Source organism: Podarcis raffonei, chromosome 2 (assembly GCF_027172205.1).
Source record: "Podarcis raffonei isolate rPodRaf1 chromosome 2, rPodRaf1.pri, whole genome shotgun sequence".
In the NCBI taxonomy this organism is placed as follows: Eukaryota; Metazoa; Chordata; class Lepidosauria; order Squamata; family Lacertidae; genus Podarcis; species Podarcis raffonei.
The window spans coordinates 50,917,770-50,935,138 of NC_070603.1; the positions used below are offsets into that span (position 1 = coordinate 50,917,770).

Here is a 17,369-nt window from a genome sequence, read left to right on the forward strand (position 1 = left end):
CAAGTGTTAAAGGAGAGAGACTAGCAGTAGCAAAACATTGTCCTTGCTATGTTTGAACAGAGGACTGAGAACTTGAGTGCTGCATAGTATCTCTTTTGATTTCATTGTGATTATCAATGCAAACAACTGAGCAACTGCTAGAATCTTATAGAAAACTTTGTACAATTGTTATGGAAGACAACTGAGGATTTTCAGTAACTATTGCCCAGGAGGATCATTATATTTGTGAAGAAGAACTTGGCAGTGCTGTGGGTATTCTGTAGAACTGGCACCCCATAAAATCAAATTTTCATTTTTGTTCAAAAGAGAGATCTATGGCTGCAGTTCAGGCAAAGTCTGATAAAATCTCAGAACCCAAAGAAAGCCCTGATCAAGTTTCTTCACTGTTTAGGGGCCTACTTAGCCTTTCCCCCTTTGTGTGACTCGCACACAAAAAATGAAAAATAAAGCAATTTTTAATATATTTGCATAGCTGCAAGATTTATACAAGTTACAAAATTTAGTATGTAATGGTGCAGTTTGGGTTACTTTGGTGCATAAGCTCGATTACTATTCTCAAAAGCACAGAAATATCCAGGTCCTAAGGCTTAGAATGATCATCTATTATTTTGAAGTGAGATTTAATTTCACACTACTTAAGAGGCTTAGAGCTTCATAGTAATAGGGCATTCCGGGCCCTTAACAACAATGTATTGTAAAGCAAAAGCAAAGCACGCCACTGGCAATCTTCCACACTGTAAAACACTAAGCACTCAAAATGAGAAAATTCTAAAACATCCCTAAGGGCCAATCCTGGAACTCACAAGGGAAAGAGAGCTGCTGCTTCCTAATGTTTCCTCTTCCTGAGAATGTGTAGTTTAACACAATGTGACATCACATCCTCTCTCTGCGTAAGGAAACTCACATCACACATTGGCCACATTTACATGTTACAATGAGTGGGAACCCCCCTTTTTTATTACTTATCATGGTTTCTTGCAGGGTTTGGCAAGCTTTTAAGGCCTGTGGGCACATTTACAAACTGGAGAAACTGTCACAGACACCACTCTCACACCACAACCAAGCATGCGCTGCAACTTATTCCACTGGATGCAACAGAATGCTTCTTTCAAGCCAAATATCAGCAGGGGGGGGGAGGCCCTGTGGGTGCCATGGAAAGCCTCTGTGGGCACATTTGGACTCACAGGTGCTGCGTTAGTAACATCTGGTTTATTGTGAATGAGCAGTGTGTTGGCACATGCTGCCCAGTTGTTGCCACTTGGCAGAAGTAAGATAAAAAGCAGGAAAACCTGGTATGTCCAAACCAAAGATCGCTGTTTGTTAATCTCCCACTTAAGCCATGATTACTAGTCAATGCTAAACCCTGGCTCATTGTGGCACGTGAAAGAGGCCAATTGTGTTATGGGACAGAAGGGATAAAGAAGCACAGAAAGGTAGCCGCTCCTAATCTTTTAGTTCCAGAAAAATATAGTATCTATGATCGCAACTTATGCACGTTTTAAAATGTGCGACTTCAACTTTACGCAGTTGAAATCATGCAAATGATATGCACAGAAGACAGAGAGCTCCTTCTTGCGCAGGGTTTTCTCAGAACAGAAAGAGGTTTTAAACTCTCAGTCTTGCTTATGGGGCTCTGGGAGGCTCTCGCAAAATCCCACGGGAATTCAGATGACCCTGCAATAGCATCTCGGAGAGAGCATCCCCAGAGCCCAGCGAGCAAGGTGAAGAAGAACGACCAGGGGAGGGGAATGCTGTCAACTGGAACCACTTGAAATGAGCAGCTTGCTAGGCTGTTCTGCCTTCTCTCCCTTCCTCTCAGGTCAAGGTGGTTCTTAAGCAGCCATCACTTGGGGCAGGAAGCATACACCACTTTGTGCAATACGTTGTATGTAGCAGAATACAAAGTAATATAATATAGCATCATCAATTTGTATAGCATGAATTAAGTCACAGAGCATGCCCCTTTAAAAGTGCTTTGAACTGTCCCCAGATAAAAAGATATATTAAACATAGAAAGACATAACGGCTCCATTTACTGTCACATATCATGCCTTTTTTGGAAATATGCCACCCACTGTTGTTTTTGCCAAAAAAGCAAACATAACATGGCATTAGACACACAATGTAACTAAAAATTCTGTTTATGTGATTAAAAAGAGGAAGTGTTTCGATCAGGAACAGTTGCATGCACACTTCTAAGTATTTATGCTTAGAGTCTTGTAAATGCCCGATTAAAATTAACACCACAGTAACTTACTGAAATTGCACACATAGTTCAAGAAGTAAAATCTGTTAAGTTATTAAATGCCAGCACTTATGGTGCATTAGATACATTAAGAGCAACAGAAACTGCTATAAACAGCAGCTGTAATATGAGAAAAGCTAAATTAAGAGATATTTTAAGTTTATAAGTGAAGCTCTGTGGATATTAATTTCCATAATGCCCTGCTGTTAAAATACAGAAAAGTGCTAAAAATGTAATACTTCTTGTCACTCCAGCTGGCAAAGACCATAATAGGACCTTTTGGCATTAAAAAGGCTGAAGTCTCAGCGGGAGAAATCTGTATTGTTCAATTAAAAGTTCTTCTGCTTGATGAAAACTTGCATATTGTTGAGCAGATTGTACAATCTCATACACAAAATCTGGCTCTGTAAAGGGTATTGCCGCATCAAGTAGAACTCACATGCAAAACAAGGCCATGAAGTCAGGATCAACAGCTCCGATTTACGTCAACAAAGCCACATTAGTTTGGCCCAGAAGCAGGAGCTAAACTTTGAAATAGGAAAAGCAGTCCTCTCTATCTTGGGATGGGAAAGGTTACCTCTATGCCAACTCTTTGAGACTAAACCATGATGCTACATGAAGATTGATAGCAAAACAAATTGAGTTCAGCAACACTGCAGATTTGAGGGGAAGTGAAGAGCCTGTCATGCCGTTCATTTTTCTAGCTGTGTTAATTCCAATATATGGTGGTCTCCTAGAATTTTTTTTTAACCCAAATCAAACCAGGACATGCAGCACACTTAACTGGGACATGTGGATCATCATAATAAAAGTAATACAGTCAAGAAGGAATGGAAGTACTTGAATGAAAGACAAGGTTCTAATGTAAAAAATTGGCTGTGTCTAGAATGACCTCATGAATGGAAAAGGGGAAATACAAATATCTATATATTAAGATGGAAATAATACTGAAATACAGATAAAATATAAAATGTGAAAGGAAGTGTTGTGAGTGATGGAAGTCTATTATTACTATTATTTTGTAAAATAGTGTTTATTGTATTGAAATATTATACTTTTCTTTATTCTTTTACTGACTACTTTTCTTTGCATTTCTTTTTCTTCTCTATTTTTTCTTTCTTTATATTATTCTTTATGCATGGTTTGGTATTGATGTATTGATGTATTTACTTGGCAATTTAAAAAATTACATTGAAAGAAAGAAAGAAAGAAAGAAAGAAAGAAAGAAAGAAAGAAAGAAATTCCACAAATTTTAATGGAATTAATGGTGAGAGTTAAATGAAATCCATCAACTGTTCTGCTGGACTTCTTTACTCCTGAATGCAGTATGTAAACCTGCAGAGCACCTTTATGCAGTGCTGGATTTAGGGTGGTGCAGGCAGTTCCCCTGCATAGGACACCAAGCCAAAGGGAGAGCAACAACAACACCGACTCAATTTTACAGATATCTACACAAAGTTAGGCCCTGGTCAGACGGGCGACTGAGTTGTGAGGGGGGGGCCAATTTAGGGGGGTGCCACATTTTGCCCTCACTCAGGGTGCCATATTACCAAAGTCCAGTCCTGATTTATGGAAGACAGATGCACTACTGCCTTGAAACTACTTCTCATCTTAAGTTTCAGAAGTTACTGGTGCACTCCTGCATACAATTCTCATACTTCTATACAAAGCATGGGAAAGAGTCATACATATGTATACCTGTTTCCACAAAGTGACTGGCAAAATACGCTCACATCCCTTGGAGGGAAATGTCTCAACTTTGGAATTCCTGTCTGCAGTGCAGCCATAAAAGCACAACTCCACTGTTGGGAAAAGGTCACTATCCTACCTTAAACATCAAACTTCTGTATGAATTTGGTAAACATGGTGGGAAACTACAGCAAGGGTTATATGTTGTGTATGTGTTACTTCTTTTTATTACAAAACCTCCTGAAGGGGGAGCCCCTATGACACAGAGATCGAATAACTGATGTTTCCCTCACCAAGTTAACGGAAATTATATTCCTATGAAGAAAAGGAAATGGTGTCACAAGAAGGAACTGTCAGCATCCACAGATGGCTTTCCTAAACCACTTTAGCCCTTTTTATCTCAGGGGAATTAAGCCAGTTGGCTACCCAGCTTCTGCTTAAAGAGCTCTCATGAGAATCCATCAATACAGTCTATTCCCCTGCTGAAGAGCTCATATCATCAAGAAGTTCTTCCTAATGTTTCGTCTACATTCTTTTTCTTGAAATTTGAACTTCTTGCTTCAGGTCCTACTTCAGGAAGAAGTCTGCTCCATTATCTATACAACAGCCCTTCATGTATCTGAAAGTGGCTATCATATAACCTCTTAAACATCTCTTTTCCAGACAAAGACACCAAACTCTTTCAATCTCTCTGTACAGGACTTAGTCTCCAGGCCCTTCACTTCACCATCTTTGCCACCCTTCTCTGGACATGTTCATTTGTCAATATCCCTAAATTGCAGTGCCCAGAACGAGACACCGTATTCCAGGTAATGTCTGGACAAAGCAGAATAGTGCAACCTAGAACTATTTTCACCCCTTTTGAAGAAGGGGAATACGTCTCCCTACCTATTTTCTTGCTCACTCAAATGATTCCTAATTGTGCCTTCAATATCTCTCTTCTAAAATTTTCTTCTCCTCCAATATGTTCTATCCATGGGATTGTACCTGGTATTTCTCTATACTAGTAGAAATCAAAACAGCTGACTATGTTCAGCTTTCCCTTTCCTCAGTCTCATAAATCCCTAAGTTGTTTTTGTTTTTAATTATGCAAGATTATCCTCCCTCCAGAACAAAACAAAACCCCTCATTGCAACTGAACTTGCACATTCCCAATCCAGTATTTAAACAGCTCCACCACCACTAACACGTGATGGAAACAAATATTTAACTTAAAAGTGGCGGGAAAGTTTTATTATTTCATTCTCATTTGCTTATATTTTACATACCTAACCTGCAAGAACTTGGAAACAACCAACTGATTTTATTTCTGCAAAGACATTTGGGTCATGAACAATAAAAAGTGCAAAGAAACTCTATCCTTGTAGAATTGTTTACTTTATGCATTATGTAATAGCAGTTAACTGACAAAGAAAAAAGACTACTTACAAAATGTCCTGTAACCTGCTCTGATTACCCTGCAGCCATCATCCATTGGTTTTCTTAATAGAAGGGCCACTGCTTTATTTACCAAAGGAATGTCTGAGAAGTTGATTAAGTATCCAGGTTGTTTCATACACTATGAATGACACAACCAGAACCCTCAGTTATGAAACAGCTAACAACATGTTCTTTCCATTGTTTACAGTCCTAGTAAAGGCACTTATGACTGGCTTTAAACAGCAGAAAGTTTTGACCATTTTCTTATCAACAGGTTAGAACAGGACACATATTTTTCCCCCAGTAACTTATCGGACAGATCAAGGGGTAAGTCAGCAAGCAACTGCTCTCCCCAGAATGATTAGTTGAAAATACAAATTTGATCAAATGGCACAAGCTTAGATTTTAAGGTAAGTGAATGGAACGAAAGTTCCCTATTCCATCTTCCGCCATGCTACTGCCTGGGCCCCCTAAAAAGCCTCCTCACAGTATCTGGGGATTCTCCTGAATAATGTGAGAGCCTGCTGAGGGAGGGGAGAATCACCTCATATTGGGCAGATTTCCACTCAATCTTAAAATATTCTATCCTTCCCCAGCAGCCCTCAGTACCTCATCTACTTTGTTCAGAAGGGGCTCCTGACCCTCTGTAGATAAGCAAAAAGGACCGAAAACCTTCCTTCCATTAACTTCCTGTTGTTTAGGATCCAAACCATATTTATTATTTCAAGGCGGGGGGAACCACCCAGAATGGCAGCACTATTTTCATACACCAAAGTGGGCTTCAAGGCGAGGTGAAAAATTGGGGACATGAAAACACTAAAAGGAGAAGGGACTGTGACTATGAGGCACATCTGGTGTTAAAGAGTATTTGTTCTGCTTGTCTGTCACGAGAGCTTGTAGACATAATAATCCACCTTGCCTCTCACCTTCTTAATGTTGTGTCCAACAGAGCAAAATTAAAGCATCAAAACTTCTTGTACAATCCCACACCATATGAATAAAATAATTAGCCCTTTACTTCTGTGCGAGTGTATGCCCAGCATCATCTCTCTCACACACAAGTCTGCCATTACCTGAATTTGGCTAATATTCACCATTCACTCTTTAGTGAAATTAGCTTTCGGAGGCGCAGAGCCCATGCTTCCCGTGAGCACAAAATGCGTATTCCACAGCTTGGTGCACACTATGGAAGAGGAATTGTTCCTCCCTTTTAAGGTACTCCCCTCGGTCTAGGGATTCCCTCACAGAGGGACTGCACTGAGCCAGCAGCACTTGGATGCCAATTTCCCCATAATCCTTGTGAACCTCCTTGAGCGTGTGGATCCCTGCTGTATCTAAGAACTGCACCGCACAGCAGTCAATCACTATAGTGTGAAACTCCAGTGGGTGAGTGACAAGCTGTACTGAGACCTCTGCCTGGTTTCCGTTGGCATTGACCATTTTCTCACTAAGCTTTCGCTTTTCCGCTTTTCTCTTTGCTGCCAACTCCCACAGAGGGTTGACTCCAGTCTGCTTGTACAGCATGGACTTGAAGCTCTCTTTGTTAGCGTAGTAGATGGGTGCTTCAAAACGGAAAACCCTGATCCCTGGTTTCATCTGAAGGTTCCTATATTCAGGAAGGGGTTCATAGACTTCAGATTCTGGCACCCAGCCCAGTAAGTGCCCTTCTGGTCTCTGCGTCCTCACAATGACACACAGCATTGAAAAGCAGACCCCAATCAGGAGGCCAAGTTCAGTACTTATCAGTGCTGAAGATAACATGGTGACGAACCAAATCAATGTGTCCACTTTGCTTAACCGCCACATTTTGGGCAGGTCACTGAATTTCCGCAAGGCTCCTCTGAGATTGACAATGGTAATGACCCCTAGCACACATTTCTGGAGGGAATAGAACAGGGGAGCAATCACAAGGAGGACTAACAAGATGACCAAGGCAGTCACCACACCGGAGATCTGAGTCCTGCAGCCTGTCGACTCTTTGACAAGTGTCTTGGCAAGGGCTGCGCTAGTAGTGAAACAATGGAAGAAAGAAGGGATGATGTTGCAGAAACCAATGGCATACATTTCCTGGTTGGGTTTAACTGTGTAGCCATGCTTCTTGGCAAACATCTCAGAGAGAGAAACTGTGATGGCAAAGCCAATAATGGCTATGGCCACTGCATCCAGAGCCACACTGGGAATCAGACTCCAGTCTGGCGATTGCGGTGGCAAAAACCCGGTAGGAATATGCCCAGAAACACTGGAGCCATACTTCTCTTTTAGCTTCCCAAAATGAGATGCCAGTGTGGCTACCACTAACACCACCAACTCAGTGGGCATGGGCGCCTTAAGTTTGGATTTGTATCGCTCGTTCAGCTCTTTAGTTGGGATAAGAACAAGAAGGCACAAGCAGCTGGTGATGAGATCGCAGAAGTTGGTCTTGTGGATGTTTCTGAATATGTTCATCCAAGTGGTTATCAAGGAACCAATGCCGTTGCTACGGGGAATGTCTAAGCCCAAGAGGTATTTGGCTTGTGAGGTAAGGATGGTGAAGGAAGCACCTGTAACAAATCCGCTGAGCAAGGAATCAGAGAGGTACACAGAGACAAAGCCCACTTGGAAGAAGCCCATGGCAACCTGAAAAGAAATGCACCAAAGATCAGAAGACAATTTTGCAACACAGGATGGAAGAGTATGACTAGACAATGCATACATTATTTCAGATGAAAGTATCAGTTCATAACTATCCGTTATGATGGGGGACCAGTTAAAATTGGCTTGTGTTTGTTTCAAGTTCTTTACAGAATTTCTTTCTCTTTTTGGCTTTTGTTTATTAACCTTTTTGGATTTGCAGCTTTTCCTCTTTTCAATATTTTATTTAAAAATTTCAAAAAAGCACCATGTATATGGGGCAAGTGTGCACATATAGGTATGCACATGTGCATATTAAATTGGGGCTGATGATTTTCTTGTAAGGAATGCATTTTATATTATTTAGTTATGTGTGTCTTTACACTGTTATTAAATATTAATCTGAGTTGTCTGATGCCACAACAAAGTTTTGACTCTTGTGATGAGTTGGCTGGCTCAAGCCTGTGTTAGACCTGAGGATTTGTGGTGGTTAACCCGTGTAATGAAATAGTCTGGGTATGTGGGTTGGTTGGGGGTGTATGCTTCCGTTTTAGGATAACCACTGCTAAACATTACAGCCAAATCCCAAACTGTGGTTAATCTTAAATTTGGTTTGTTGAAACAAGTCAGCTTCTGAACTATAGTTTGAAGTTGCCGTGTTTCAACAAACCATAATTAAAATTTGTCAGTTTGTTTAGTTCATACAACACAGTAGCCTCCAGTTAAACTAAAAACAGAAGAAAATCTTTCAAGCTCCTCTTCTCAGTCACAGGTGGGGGCAGTATTTAAGCCCCAAAGTAGCAACTTTTCATTTCCCATCAACTACAGTTCAGCATTACATCTGAACCAACCCAACAAGGTAAAGGGCTAAATGGGGATTGGAATCTAACCATTTTCTTGCAAAAACAAAATTCCAAATCACCATGTACATGCTTAATTACAAGGCTGCATTGAAACTTTGGTACCAGTCTGTCACCAACCTCGTCTTGGAAGGCAATGAGAGGAAAACTACAAGAAGCCTATAAAACAGATGCCCTTTGGATTGTCACCTCTTACCTGGTAAATGCCAGCAACGAAAGTCACCGTGGCTCCAACGCTAATTGCATAGCAACTTCTGTCACATAACAAATGTGATGTCTCATTCACAGTCAAAGGCCCCAGTGTGCTGTTATTTACGGAAAGATGCATGTCTGAGTTATAACTACTAGGAACGTTTGATGCCAAATCATACCCAGCTCTCTGTACTTCACGGTCCACTACTTCTCCTATCATCAGGCACAGTACACCGAAAATGCCAACAGAGATGTGACGGGAAGTTCCAAACAGGAAATAAATGAGGCTTGCAAAGAACGACGTATAAAGGCCATAGATAGGTTCTTGGCCAGCCAGCAGAGAATAGGCAATGGACTGCGGAACCAGCAAGATCCCCACGATCAAGCCAGACATTAAATCTCCCAAGATGTTCTCTTTCAGGTTGTACTTGGGGAGCCATTTCAGCACTGGGAGGAAGCTGAAGAGCAGGTCTTTGGCAGTAGCTGGGGTGCAGGTGCATTTTTTCTTCACTTTCTTCAGCACGTGTGCCTTGATGTCTGTGCTCTTTTCTATACGTTCTAGGCAGATCGTGCGACGGCTGTTTGGTGGGCCATCATTTACTTCTGCCATCTCAAACCCTGAATGGACATGATTGGCTTCTGCTGCCATCTTCAGGGCTCACTAGAACAGTGGGGAAACAGAAGGAAAAGAAGACAGAATTATTTTTTGAACCAACATACAGATTTCAAGCTTATTAAAGCAAACACAACAAGTTACCTGAAAAAACTAACAACTTACCAAAGAAAAGCAACAACACCCTAGCCTGGGTCAGAAGCAGCAGCAGCAGCTCTAAGCCTAAACAGTTCCACTGATACACAGGAGACATGAGAGTCTCCTATGGAAGCAGACTTTACCACTGACTTCAGTGTTGGAGCCAGGTACACGTGTGCAGTGGGCGAAGGCAGCAATAGAGACATCTAGTGTTAGAAATTCCCCAGGTGCCAGGCACATTTTGCAACTGGCGCAGGTCCAATTGCAACCACATGGAGATCTCTGCATGCCAGATTGGCGACTGACATCTCTATCTGGCTGGCCCTTCCAGCTTTCTTAAGCAGGTAAGCAGAATAGCTTATTTATTGCATTTATATCCCACCTTGTCACTTTTGTCTCTTGCTTCTATGGAGATCAGGCTAGCATACACAGAATACTCTCTTTTTTATCCTCAAATGAGGTAGGTTAGGCCAAGAGCCACTGATGGTTCCAAAGCCATTCAGCAACAGAGCCAAGTAGGGATCTGGGCTTGGGTTTCCAAAATGAACACTATGCAACACTGGTAGGAAGAAGAAAAACTCCCAATCAATTTATGCAGCTGAAATTCAACTACTTTAAAACAAAATTTGTATTGGCTTTAAAGGTTATGACTGACACCTTAAATCCAGCTTTGTAAAAGGGTTCACAATCCCAAAACCAAGGCTTCAGTGTCGAACATACCTGTCCTGTCTCCATGGTCATTTTTTCCTACCCAGCTTGCTCCCTGTCCTTCTCTTTCCTTACGCATACACCTCTCTGTTAGAAAAGCAAAGCTATAGTATAGGCTACAGCTCAGCTCAAAGGACATTTGAGACACTTCCCTCCACACACCAAAGGGAATAGTGTAGCCTCAGTATAAAGCCCTATATTTCAAAGGCTCAGTTCTCACTGGGTCAAGAAGATGAAGTTAGTGGCCAGCTTCTCAAGCATCCTTCATAACCACTTTTTCTCACTGCCCTTCTCAGCAAGACCAAATGACAAGACAAGAGACCTCAAGAAAACAACACCATTTTAAGAAAGAATATTAAAGGAATAGTAGCAGAGTGAGAGTAAAAGGAACTTTGGAACTATTTGCAGACGTTCTTTGCAATATTTGCACTAAGTCATGCCTTACAATGCTCTTATATTGTGATTTGTGAGTCACCCAAAAGCTTTAAAAAGCCCTCATGTCCAGGATGGAAGAGAGTCAAAGTAAACTGAAAATGTATAATGCTGGCCAAATCAGATACAGGTAAATGAGAGTCTTCCCACTTTCCTTTCCCTGCAGCAGATCCTTGCGTTTTGTCAAAGGCTGCTTCTAAAGTTTCCTTAAGAATCAGGAGCATATAGTCCACTGTATCACCATTATCAATTACATTTATATTCCACCTTTACTGAAAGGCATTCAAGATGGTGTACAAGTTCTCCCTCCTCCCATTTTCCCCCTTACAACAACCCTGTGAGGTAGGTTAGGCTGAGAATTTAGTTACTGGCCCAATGAACTTCACAGAAGAGTGGGGATTTGAACCCAGGTCTCCCTTGGTCATAGTTCAGCACTCTAAACACTTCAGCTCTCCCAATCCAGAGGTAATGTGGTACACTCTGAATGCACAGCAGTGCTTCCAAAAGTGGTCTCTAGCAGAGTGTGCTGGAGGATTTGAGTCCTCTGGATTCAAACCTCTGGATCTGACTCCACATCTCCACAGTATGTTTAGCAATAAATCATATATGTTACATTTAGAAAGCTCACTAACATGGGCATTCATATTCGAAGACCTCTTCAAATATGAAGTAATCGTCACTGTAGCTTCTCAGACAGCCTGGAAGCTATGATTAATTCCAGCCAGAGTGCCTGTATTAAAGAGCCTTTATTCTAGCTTAGTGTCCTTGAATGCACACACAGCAAAACAGCTGTATATTCATCCAGCGAATGTTGAAGAGTGTCTAGACTGCAGTAACAGACTTCTGTCCTAAGGGGCGGAATGGCTTGTGAGAAAGCTGCCTGGCAATGAAGTTGGCTTGCTCACATTACACTTCAGTATGTACCAGTACACTTTCATTTTGTAGAGGAGAAAGTATTTTTTGGGACAAGCAGTTAATAGTTTATAACTGTACTTTCTCTACAGTATACAAACTGTCTTACAGCTTTTGTCAGTAACTTTTAATTCCTAAAGATATGTTAAGTTTAGCTAAAATTTTCACCCTTAAAATTTGCCCCGAGTAGCCTGAGAAATGTTAGCAGGAAAACACCAGGACTAAGATGTCCATGTGATGAGTCAAGAACCTCACCTGGAAGTGCTTTTTCCCAAGAAAGGGCATCATTTTGCCTAAATGCAAAATAGCCTTTTAAAAAACCACTACTCATTCTTAGCAGGCTGGCCATTGTTTATTTTTCATTTTCTTCAATTTAGGTATCTGGAATACAGAATACTTTTTTAAAAAGCATAAGGCAACAAGAAAAAAAAAAGATGTGATATTATTTCATTTCTGTAGATTTGTTTAAGGGCATTAGTGACCCTGGACCAAAAAGTTCCAGTTTTTTTCACATTCCCACCACAAATGTATAAATTTTCCTTTCTCTCTCTTACAATGTGAGCATCTACCATCACCTCTTTCCCCAGTTTTGTGAGATTTCCATTCGCCCAGTGCCACTGGAAATCCACTCTAATACAATTTGCTCTTTAGTTAGTAGCTAAATATGCTGCATATCTATGCTCCATTTCTTTTTAAAGGCTATTTCTGTTTCTTTCGGTTTATACAATGTCTTTCTCTATTGGAGCACAATCACAAACCTCCTGTTTCAATGTGTACTATTGTCACAGTTCAAAATTACTCATCTGAAGCATAATCTGACCATTTAATTTCTACACTGCTTAATATATTTCAAAATATCTCTAAGCAGTGTATGGAAAACTAAAGCAGCAAAAGACAATTTAAACAAAAATATTACAAAAAACACACAATTATATATAAAAATGCTAATTAATATAGGTTACAAATGTATATAAATAAATAGCAATTCATTTTCCTTCTAACACATCTTCCCTCTTAGTCTCCGGGTTCTCACCCAGGGTCCAACAAACTCTCACCTCACCCACAAAAGTCTCAATGAGAAGAGTTCCTGGAAACAGGGGGAATCACCCTAGTCTCTCACTCTAGACTTGTTTTTATGGGCAAGCCCAAGGTGGATGGTAATTCCTCAGGCTGCCTACAGCTGTGTCTCATTTAAGTGTCGCATTCTCCATACCCGGCCAGTTCCAGGTGCAGCAGGTTTGTTGCACTTCCCAGAGAGTCCAAAGGATGGGGAAAGGGCCCCCCTTCACTCATAGCTCTTTCTTCACCCTCTGTCCTCTCCTCTTCCTCCTCCTCCAGCTCCTTGAGTCTGGGTCAAAATAACACTAAGAGGTCTAACGGATCCACTGACCTGGTAACTATTCAAAGCAGAGGGCCAAGTTCACATAAGCAGCTACCTGCAACAATTTTCATGCTCAGATCAAGGCCTAGTTCAAGGAAAGCATGCGACCTTCACAAACAGCCTAGCTAGGGCTTCTCTCATCTGTGACAGTTATATTGCAGAGGCAGCCTAAGTGTTGCGTATTACCTGACAAAGAGACGTGGGACATCCCACATCTGAATCGCAAGCATGGTGGAAATGTGCAACTTCCTGCTTCACACATGAGCACTGCTCCAAGGATATTTGTGCAAGTTTATGTAATTCTAGGGGTTACCTACATTTGGCTGATTAAAAAATGCTGCTGCACGAGATGAATAGAAAGTACAGGGGAGCAATCAAAAAGCATTTGATCTGTTGTTAAGATCAAATACCCATTTAGTTCAGCATCCTGTTCTCACAGTGGCCAACTAGATGCCCATGGGAAACCTGCAAGCAGGACATGAAAGCAACAGCCCCTCCCCATTTTTTATTCCCCAACAACTGGTATTCAGAGGCATATTGCATCCAATACCGGAGGCAGAACACAGGCATCTTTACTCACAGACCTCCTTGACAGCCTTATCTTCCACGACTTTTAAAGTTATCCAAGTTGATGGCCACCATCACTACATCTCTTGGGAGTTATTCCCATAGTTTAAACTATGCGCTTAGTGAATAAGCACTTTCTTTTGCCTGCCCTGAATCTTTCGACATTCAGCTTTATTCTAACATTACGGGAGAGGGATAAAAACTTATCTCTAATTTCTCAATGCTATATGTAGTTTTAAACACCTGTATCATATCCCCCAACAACTGGCCTTGTTTCCATACGAAAAGCCCTAAATGTTGTAACCTTTCTTTATAGGGGAATTGCTCCAGTCCCTTAATCATTTTGGTTACCTTTTCTGAACCATTTCCAGCTCATTTTGAGGGATAGCTCTGCATCAGGGCGGGGAATCTCTTCCAGCTACTGAACTGGACCCTGGTTCTGCTGCCCCAAATTGGACTACTATGACAGGTGGACAGGGCAATGATGTCAGAAAGCCCATTTTTCTATTGCTTGAATTCAAGCCACACTGCAAAGAAAGATTAATGTGGAGCTTGAAGTCAATGCCAATCAGCTGGTCAGTACAGTTCAAGCCTTGCTTTCTGCAAGGGGATGCTTCTGCTAGTTACATGGGGTGGATAAAAGCTAACACAATGTCATGTCACACATGTATTCTTTTACTGTAAACTACCATGGAGAAATGTGATAGCCTTTAGTATCCTCATAACATGAAGTTTGGACCCCAGAGTTCATGGCTTGCCTATGACCATTCAACAAGTTCATGAGTGAATAAATCTACATTTGTACCTGACTGCCAGATTAATGTTTACGATTATGACCACATCACCAGTAAGACCAGGTGTAAATCAAACAGCAACACAAGCCCATAGAAATAAGACAAAGACTCCTATAGATTTAACACTAGGGATCCACACCTCCTACTAACTAAACCTCTGTGCTTGACTGCTCTCTTTTATTTTATTATTCCTACAACACTTCCTCACTAAAAGACCCACATGTACCTTGGCTTTTCCAGGGTAAATGTCATTGTTCTTCCCTTCCTCTTTTAGACCTCAACCCTGCAGGCAGGATCTACCTTTTATATTTACCTACCTATACAGAGACCTTGCTCAGTTCTTAGGACCTTCAGAAATAAATAACAAAGCTTCCAAAATCTGTATTTCAGATTTGACAACAAAGGCTTGGCTTACTAAGTCAATTTCCCTTAATACAAGCATTCATAGTTTGCCTTTGGCATCATGTGCCTGAAATTATGCATGGAAAAAGTTAACATGAATAGGGCTATACACAGAATGCAGTTCTTTTTCTATGACCACAGAATTTGTTGCAACCACGATGCTTATGGAAATTGCTGCAGTCCGATCCATGTACAAATATTTATCCACACAAGCTGCATTCCAAGGCTGGACAGTGACTGCTTTTGTATGGAGAAAACTGACTTTATGAATCAACCCTAAAATATTGGATGTAAAAACACCTGGATATAATAATGGGGGATCACACATATCCAAATACCCATGTTTATAACTGAAGCTTAACATCTTCTTCCAAAGACTCTGTGAACCACTCTCTCCACAAGAAGAGAAAGAACACTAACACTGTGATCAGAAGCAAATGTTCACAGGTAAATCACACATTCCAGAAGGTAGCAGTAAGTTACAACAGGTCCATTCTTTTTTCACCAGGCCAGGCCCTTGGCTTCCACTACACGTCATATGATAACTAAAACCACACTTTTTTTATTAAAAGAAGTATGCATCCTCTGGAGTGATGTTATCCAAACTTTCCTCCAGAGTCCCATGTATTATAGGATTAGATTCCAAACTTGTCACTCCTGTTTAAAAGATGCTCAACTATTTTATATTCAAATAGATCTTGAAAAATGTCAGTCCTGTACCTTCCACAGCCGTTCTTTCCCCCTGCACAAAGGTCACATCAATCTCAATCCAATTTCTGAAATGTTCCTTCTTGTCTGCCTTGAGAATCTACTTGAAACCTTTATCTTTCTCTCCCATTACTGAACTGTGCATGTATTGCAATTTCATGACTTGTTTCAAACATTTACAAGGAAATGGGAAAAGCAGCAACTTCTGTGACTGATGCCTTTTGCCCCACTTCCTACCCTGACATCCAAATTGGGGAATCTGTGATCATTTTTGCCCGGCTACAGGTGAGATGTGTGACTCTGAATCCCACTTTGAACACTATATATTAGAGAGGATGGGGAAAGAAGCACTATTGATTTACCTGTGCTTGCTTTTGGAGGGTGTGAGAGATTATACAGGGCAAACATTCCAATGAAGTGGGTGTGTTATTCCAGTTCTGAATGAATGATAGACCCAAACAGATATTTCAAAACCTTTTCTTTCACAATCAGGTTCCCTTTTAGTCTTTTAAATATAAATATATATATATATATACACAATAAGCAGTATATAAATTTTCTTAAATAAAATAAATACTATTAAACGTTAGCCACTCAAACTCCCTCTAGTGAGGGATGAGAACCGCCAAAAACACAACGACAATAATGAAGGCCAAGGGTGCTAAGTGCTTAACTGCATAAATTCAGTTTAAACAGCAGCTGCTGAATAGAAAGATGCTTTGTTAAGACTGGAGCACTCCCGAGTTTTTAGACGAATATGAAGCGAAGCAAAGAAGACGAGGCAGCAGGCTATCTTACTCCCAAGCCTCCCAAAAGTGCTCAGAAGACCCTCACCAAACTCAGCCCGAGGAGAGGATGGGCTGTGGATGCGCAAGAAGCTCCTTTCAAGCAAGAAGACACGACCCCCAAGTTGCCTCCTGCTGCCCCACTCCAGACCGCCCCTTCCCAACCGAGATACCCTCCGAGGAGAAACGCACAAGCTTCAAGAGCGCTCTTCTTCCGCCCCCTCCAGCCGCCTTTCCTCTCTCTGCGCTCCTCTCCACGCGGGAGACTCAAGCTCAGCTCGGCTCGCGGCGGCCTCCTCGCTTCCAAGAAGCGGCGGCGGGACTTGCTCGGAGTTCCTGCCAGCGAGCGGCCCGGGGAAGGAGGAGGAGGAGAGAGGGAGAGAGGTCCCGCCCGCGCCCTGCGAGGCCGCCGCCCCCTTGGCCGCCAGCTCGGCGACCTTGCAGAGAGCGGCCCAAGGCTCCGGTCAGGCCTTGGCCCGCCTCGGCCCGCCTGCTGAGAAACCTGAGCAGGGAGGCTCTCTCCCTGTCCGGGCGGGAAGCAAGAAGACGCGGAGGCGGCGGCGGCCTCCGTGGTCTTTTGACACGGCGGTGGGGACGGGAGGCGCGGAAGTACTGTCAACTTTGGATGAAAAGTAAAACTGAATCTCTTTGAGTGCCTTCAGCCTCCCCTCCTCCTGCCCCCGGCGAGGCCTTATTAAGGGAGCCGTGTGCTTTTAGCTCAGCCTTAAGCGGGCTTACTCGGGAGTAAGTGACCTGACACACCTTGCGACTTGGCAAACGTTGCGAGCTCTCTCTTGCAGAGCAGTCCCATTTAACTTTATGCCGAACGGCCCGCGTTGCTTGGCATGTGACCTATACAGAATTAAGATTTAAGAGCGCAGCATCCATCAAATAATTTCAGAGTTGTATATCCA

At 41.9% G+C, this 17,369-nt stretch overlaps 1 protein-coding gene across 5 annotated transcripts; it reads right to left on the bottom strand.

Moving 5' to 3' along the window:
- Positions 1-5,712: 5,712 nt before the first annotated feature.
- SLC26A2 (solute carrier family 26 member 2) lies at positions 5,713-16,725 on the bottom strand. 5 transcript variants are annotated; one of them, XM_053376557.1, is made up of 4 exons: positions 16,648-16,725; positions 10,149-10,325; positions 9,020-9,676; positions 5,713-7,969 (listed from the first exon to the last, which is right to left on the bottom strand). In XM_053376557.1, the coding sequence occupies exons 3-4, from the start codon at positions 9,662-9,664 to the stop codon at positions 6,467-6,469; spliced, it is 2,148 nt and encodes a 715-aa protein (XP_053232532.1). In that variant the 5' UTR covers positions 9,665-9,676; positions 10,149-10,325; positions 16,648-16,725; the 3' UTR covers positions 5,713-6,466. The 5 variants fall into 5 exon arrangements, with proteins under 5 accessions (XP_053232532.1, XP_053232533.1, XP_053232536.1 ...); XM_053376558.1 differs by lacking the exon at positions 10,149-10,325; XM_053376561.1 differs by lacking the exons at positions 10,149-10,325; positions 16,648-16,725 and adding an exon at positions 16,505-16,637.
- Positions 16,726-17,369: the final 644 nt, after the last annotated feature.